Source organism: Odontomachus brunneus, unplaced genomic scaffold (assembly GCF_010583005.1).
Source record: "Odontomachus brunneus isolate Ranch 3 - 2012 unplaced genomic scaffold, Obru_v1 Obru_scaffold_170, whole genome shotgun sequence".
Lineage (NCBI taxonomy): Eukaryota > Metazoa > Arthropoda > Insecta > Hymenoptera > Formicidae > Odontomachus > Odontomachus brunneus.
Genome location: NW_022639620.1, coordinates 37,961 through 44,676, shown reverse-complemented (window position 1 = coordinate 44,676; position 6,716 = coordinate 37,961). Strand labels below are relative to the sequence as shown.

At 37.0% G+C, this 6,716-nt stretch overlaps 1 protein-coding gene across 1 annotated transcript in view; it reads right to left on the bottom strand.

Moving 5' to 3' along the window:
• Positions 1 to 5,980: 5,980 nt before the first annotated feature.
• Positions 5,981 to 6,716, bottom strand: part of LOC116851276 — an 8,731-nt gene continuing 7,995 nt past the window's right edge. The window contains exon 2 of the mRNA XM_032830558.1: positions 5,981 to 6,074. Coding sequence (XP_032686449.1) covers positions 5,981 to 6,074 — 94 coding nt within the window. The remainder of the gene's footprint in view (positions 6,075 to 6,716) is intronic.

Below are 6,716 nucleotides of genomic sequence, written 5' to 3'. Positions count from 1 at the left end.
GCCACCAAGCAATCCAAGCTGTAACTGAGTCTTTCAGAAACGAAACAGATGAACTCCACTTGTGGTCACTGCTGAATTCTAGTACCACAACACAAAGTATATGCTGTGATATTAAAATTGAAAAATGAATAACATGTGCAGTTTATAAATTTGGTTTGTGACAGACTCAATTACAAATCCGAGGACGTAGAGAGACTATTATTCACACCAAACGCAAAGAACATGCATTCCTTGTATCGTTTGTTTCATTCAAATTCTCGGATGCCATGAGAGTTAAATGTCGAGCATCAACTGTCATGGTTAGAGCTGTTTTCCTCTCGCCCTCAGACACGATTTGAATACGCACAGAGCGTTAACGTGACTCGAAGAAAGGGAATTACGTTTTTTTGTTTTTACATCTGTTAGCATGGAAAATATTCTTTTGGGGGAGTGGTGCACTTGGACACAGTGCATTTGGACACAGCCAATCACAGCACCGTATGATTAGAGACATTTGTAGGGTCCCTTGGAACAGCGACTTGTGATTGGACTGTGTCCAATTGCCCCGTGTCCAACTGATATACACCCTTCTTTTGGCATTAGAATTTGGAAGAGATCGTATAGCATTGACTAATTTCATAATTGTAGGATACTTTAATTTACCATTCGCATTTTTAGTTGTCATTATTATTTTCCATGCATCGTCGAAATCTAATGTCAGTATGAAGTTTTTTTGCCCTGATGCGAAATCCAGATATAAGGATTGCCATTCTTTTCGCAACATCTCCTCATCAAATCCGCCGAATCGTTTGGCAACAACTACAACATCCTGAACAATGGTGTTTGGTTTGTTCTCTTTATTATCTTCTTGCATAGCAAATTTCGGATCAAAAATCCGCAATTTGCTAAGAAATTCTTCTTTGACAAATAGTCTCTGACGAATTTCTTTAGCAGCGATGTCGTAGAATTTCAAACAATTAGCGTAAACTGATTTGACAATTTCACCCTGATCTTCTTCATTCAATCGATCAAGAAGATCTTGGCATGCTTGTCCAACCAGAACTTGATCAGGAGAGCGACGATTACACGCGAGTAAGGGATTAATTGTACCCATCGCAACAAATTCTAACAACGGAGCTCTTACAACGTTGCGAAGGACGGTTTTCAATAGATTTTCCGCGGATGACTGTAATAAATGAACTTTTGTTTCTTGAGCTTGAAATGACGCATTAAATTTATTAAATGCGTCAAGAATATACATACTCTAAAAACAACAAGCTTGGATTTCTGGATTTTGCATCATGAGCAGCAAAGAAGCCCTAGACTTCGATTTCTCGCTCGCTTGCTCTTCTTGCAAAAATTTCAATAACACGTCCCAATTTTCATTTAGTCTAGCCACGCATAAATGGCGAGAAAGCCATCGCGTTTCAGACAATTTTAAAATATTTCTATTACTGGTATCAAAATTAAATGCTTTTTAGAACTGTTTAAAAATATGTGCACGTTTGGGACTGCTGGAGATAAACGATGTCACTTTGCGCAGCAATTCCTCGCATGTTTCAGGAATTGCTTTGCAAGCTGCATTTGCCACTAATGCAGATGAGTGACACGGACATGGCATTGTTATCAAATTTTTGCAATACTTTTCTAATTTTTTTTTAAATGATTCATATTTTCCTGTCATAACGGAGGCATTATCACAGGAATAAGCGAGAATATTTTCGAACGGAATTTGTTTTTTCCACATTTCGGTTCTAAAAGTTATAAATAATTTGTCGGCACTGCAATCACTCGCGTCTAAATTATTAATTAATAATTATTAATTAATAATTAATGAATTAATTTTAATAATTCCGTCCGAACATTCAAAGTTTGAGGGTCGACATACCGAACAAGAAATGTCATCCATTTATCATTTGTAATATCGGAAGTTTCATCGATAAATATTGAAAATTTGTTATTTTGTAAAGTATTTATTAATCGTTCCTGTTCGCGAGTACATAAGACATTATTTATTATTCGCGGCGCCTTTTTTCGATTCATCGTCATACTTTGCAAAACACTGGGATCTTTCCCGATATCTTGAAACAAAGCTAAAATTGCCGATTGAAACGGAATGTTCTTTTCGGCAATTAATGCTGCAAATTTAATTTCCGCGATTTTTTTACGATCTTTAAAAGACAGAGACGATGTTTCCTCTAGCGTATTCAAATCGAGTGTATATCAGTTGAACACGGGGCAATTGGACACAGTCCAATCACAAGTCGCTGTTCCAAGGGACTCTACAAATGTCTCTAATCAGACGGTGCTGTGATTGGCTGTATCCAAATGCACCGTGTCCAAGTGCACCGCTCCCTAGACTAAAGACCTAAAAGTATCTGAAGTTCTCGAGTTCGCGTCCAACCAGTACGGAATAAATTTTCATGTGTGAAAATCAAATAGAAGAGCTAAATTTCACTTAAAATCAACTAACTAGTTAAAGATATATCATATAAATTATTTTGTTATAAATTGCTCGTTAATATAATGTTCCGTACAAGGTATCTGTAATGTTAATGGAATGAGTATTGTGACGTCCCGTCGCGTCGTCACGTATAGGATTAATTTTTATTTCTCCTTATTTTGGGTCAATGCATTAAAGCATTTTACCCAGGGATCGGAGATCAAGTTGTGCACTACTTCTAGTTCACCGGTTGACGGGTGAAAGGACTGGATAGGATCATTGGTGTTCTACTCCGAATAATTCGCGTATTTTATAGGTGAGTCGACGAGGATCACCCTTAAGGATAGACTTGTAGTCGGGAATGAATAGATATATTCTGCCTTACGTAGAATGTAGGTTGCTATAGATGAAGGATTGGGTTGAGGAGATTGATCTAATAGGTTTGCTAATTCTTCAAATAATGAAAACGAGTCTTGGTTTGAAAAAAAAGCGACCTTGATCTGATACCTAAGTCTCTTAATTTGCTGTCGTCGCCCATCTTTCGAAAGTATATAGAATTAAATAAATTTCGTTGAGGTATAATTACGGGCCACACTATTGGTAGCGACAGTTCGTGTGATTATAGGATTGAACAAGTGCGATTATAGGTATGGAATTGAAAAGGGAAAACCGAGATGAACTAAGTTTAGTTTGATGTCGTCTCCGACCGACTGATTATTCTGACGTACTGTCTTACTGACTGTCTTTTCTGACTAAAAATTCCGTACTGTTCTGACGTACTGTCTGACTGACTGTCTCTTCTGACTAAAAATTCCGTACTGTTCTGACGTACTGTCTGACCGCTCTCATTCAAATCTACCATGAGGCCTCTTTTCTGACACTCTGACATATGTTTCTTCGTGTCAGAATGTCGAGACCACACCGAAACGTTATATTGCAGAAAGAGCAAAAACAATTGTACGGATCATTCGGAATTTTCTCCAGCCACGGTTTGAATTGTTCATGTTCAAGCCATGAATGGCAAATTTCCTCCTGCGAGATTCCTTTACAGTTGCTTGTGTCTCTTCAGAACAACCTTGCAATATATTATTTCGATGAATCTCTGATTCGGTATGCCGCTATACTCGTGTTTTGCAAGAAAACGTTTTATTGCATATACAACAAAAATATTTACTAGTATCATTGGGAACTTCCCTTATCCAAGATTTATAATTCTCGTTTTCCAGCCAACCACGAGAAAATTTAAAGCGTTTTACATATTTATCCATGCTGTAGAACGAAAAAATGCAAAAGAAATAATGCGACGAAAAAAGATAATAAATACTAAAAAGAAATTAAGTGCAACTGTAAATACGTTTACAAGAATGCACACTTGTATGAAAAAAAAAAACGCCTCAATAATAGAACCTACAACTACACCTCACAATAATTTCACAACTACGAAATACAATTAAATTATACATGTAATATTAACTTACAAAATGTTACGAAGCTCCTACGACACAATAAATAAGTATATCCAAAGGATAACTGTCACTGCGTACGACATGCACAAGCAAGAAATCAGCGGCTACTGACAATGAAAAAACAATAGCTGCGCAACTCGCGAGTCGCGACGTATTCAGAAGAGTCGCGGTATTCAGAAGATAAAAGAAAAGCGGCGAAGACGCGACTACTAACACGTAATAGACACGCCCCCCGCAGACACGAAAACAATAGCGCAGATTCGGTATGCGCCGAAAAGAGTTCTTTTCTAATCGTTCTTCTAATACATTTTCCACATTATCTCGCACCTAGAATATTATAATCTTTTCTTGATTTTGACACTTTCGCATAAATGCATGAGCATGTCTGATACTTTCAAGATATGATTTTATCCACATTTCTGGCAAAGAGTGAATTTGCTCTTTCCTACGTTATGCATTGAAAAATGCTGCTTATTTCATTTATCTGCGATGGTTTTCACACAGAGTGCATTTACAATACGATTGTAAGAGGATAACGATTCACATTCGATAAGAAACGACTTCGTACTGTTGAAATTAGTTGTAACTGTTTTCACATAAAGTACGCATATACTAAGAAAAATTCCTCTGTTAAAAAAGCAAAAGTGCGATTACTGTGCTAACAGAGATTGATGATTGTCATGGCAACACATCATGGCAACAGTTAGGGTTACAAATTATTTGTTATTTTAACAGACATACATTGCTAGCGTCAAAAATCATTTGTCGTTACAAAAGTGTTTATTAAATCAACAAGTGAAAATTTGTTCCCACAACAGAATCACTTGTTGTCCCATAGTAACAAATCATTTGTTGCGAATGACGGTTTCTAAACATTAATAAAACCTTTTCTCTCAGTGTATAATAATGAGAAACGCATGTGTTTGAAACGCGAAAACTAGGGCAATCGTCACGTATATAAATTAATATGTCTGTTTCTACATGTCGTAAAAAACTCGTATACCAATGCATTTTAAGTATAAAGAGACGAATAGTTTTGTAACGATAGTTAACGTTGCAAGAAATTGTAAATTTCAATTGTTTCGAGCGACTGCTTGATAATTTGTTTTATTATATAGAACTTTTTTTATATTTTATGTGAAGATAGTTGCGATTGATGGAAAACATACGGGGTCATTACATATGAGGTTTAAAATGAAATCATTTATTAATAAATTATTTTTTCCATATATATATACATATATTTATATTTATTATTAATCATATTTGCAGGTCAGCATTGCATCAATTTCGATACCTATCGATATTGGTCTTAATTGCGCACGTGACTCGAATCTCCGATCCACGCTTCATGTCGAAAAAGAATCAGCGGGAGCGATTTCGGTACGAGTCGAGAGAGTGAGAGGGAATGATTTCTTTTTGTCACTCTACGCGAGACAGGCAACTCACGCGACGCTCGACACGGATAGATGGAGCGCTCAGTGTGTGCATAAGGGGAAGGCCGCATGGAGGGGGTCCTCCGCTTTGCAAGTCGAGGCTCGGAATCCCAGCTTTGCCGTGCGGAACAAAATCTCACAGGCTCGAGTTTGCGCATGCGTCAGCTACGTCATCCGCCAATGGTAACCGCAGGAGTGACTGCCACGTTACTCTACGCATGCGTAGAAGATCTCTTGCCGTAAACACTGTCCCCCATCCCTGCACTATAGGCGATTCGCAGTCATACGCTTACATTTGCATTCGGGGAGACACTATTTGGCGCTATAAACTGTTATGTCCTTGTTATTTACTGAAAATTGAACAAGAACAGAATACACTTTTGGCGTCTCCCCGAACGCAGCTATTGTATAGTATTTTGTTTTAAGACTACAGTTACAATTAATGTGTCGCTTTTTCTCGCGGATTTGTGGCGGCAGCACAAATACACTGGCGAAACGTTACGTTAAGGGCATGAAAGTTCTGGCGAGTTCCGGCGAAAGAGAAAAGAGTTAGAGTAAATATTATAGATATTATCATTTATATTAATATTAAATGCAAAGAACAAATACTGCGTCATTATTTACCAAACTCACGTGTCACCATGTTTGTGTCCGTTTTAGTGCTCGGTTTTCTGCATTTTTTTATTTACTGTGCGTGTTTCTAATTGATTTATCGTAGCAGGTCGTAGTCTGAGCTTTTTGGGCATCAGTCTATTGAAAATACAGTAAACAAATTTACTTGATGACATGGATATCATGTCAAACGACAAATATATTGTTTGCGACTTTCCTAACGAGAACAATAAAATATCTATTGCGTACAAAGAGTGGATAATTTCTCAACTTGACGATGATGGTTTGCAAGACATCATAGATCAAGGAACACAAATTCAATTAAAATGGCCGAAAAACTGTGTTATTAAGATACATTCTGCAACTATAGATAAAGTGTTAAAAAAAAGCGGACTGGGAGGTTACTGTTGCAGTTATTCTGGCACATGGTAGTAAGTAAATATTTTTTATTCTGTTATTTTAATGTAAGGACAGTGATAATCATTGTTGTATACACTACGATCCTATGTAATAAATGTTATATGCAGCTTGGATAGAAATGACAGAAGTTGTCGCCAACTTTGAAAAGTATGGGGTCAAATGCATAACAAGAAGTGAACGAAAGAAGTATACCAAGAGAGCGTTCTTCGGAGACGACAACATCTGAGCAAGAAAATGAACCATTGCCGCTGCAGAGACCATTAAAACAGTTTAAGAACGAAAAGCAAAAGGTAAATGATATTCGTAATTGAATGCAAAATACCTTCTTTCGTAATATTCTGATTCTACCATGTGTATTAA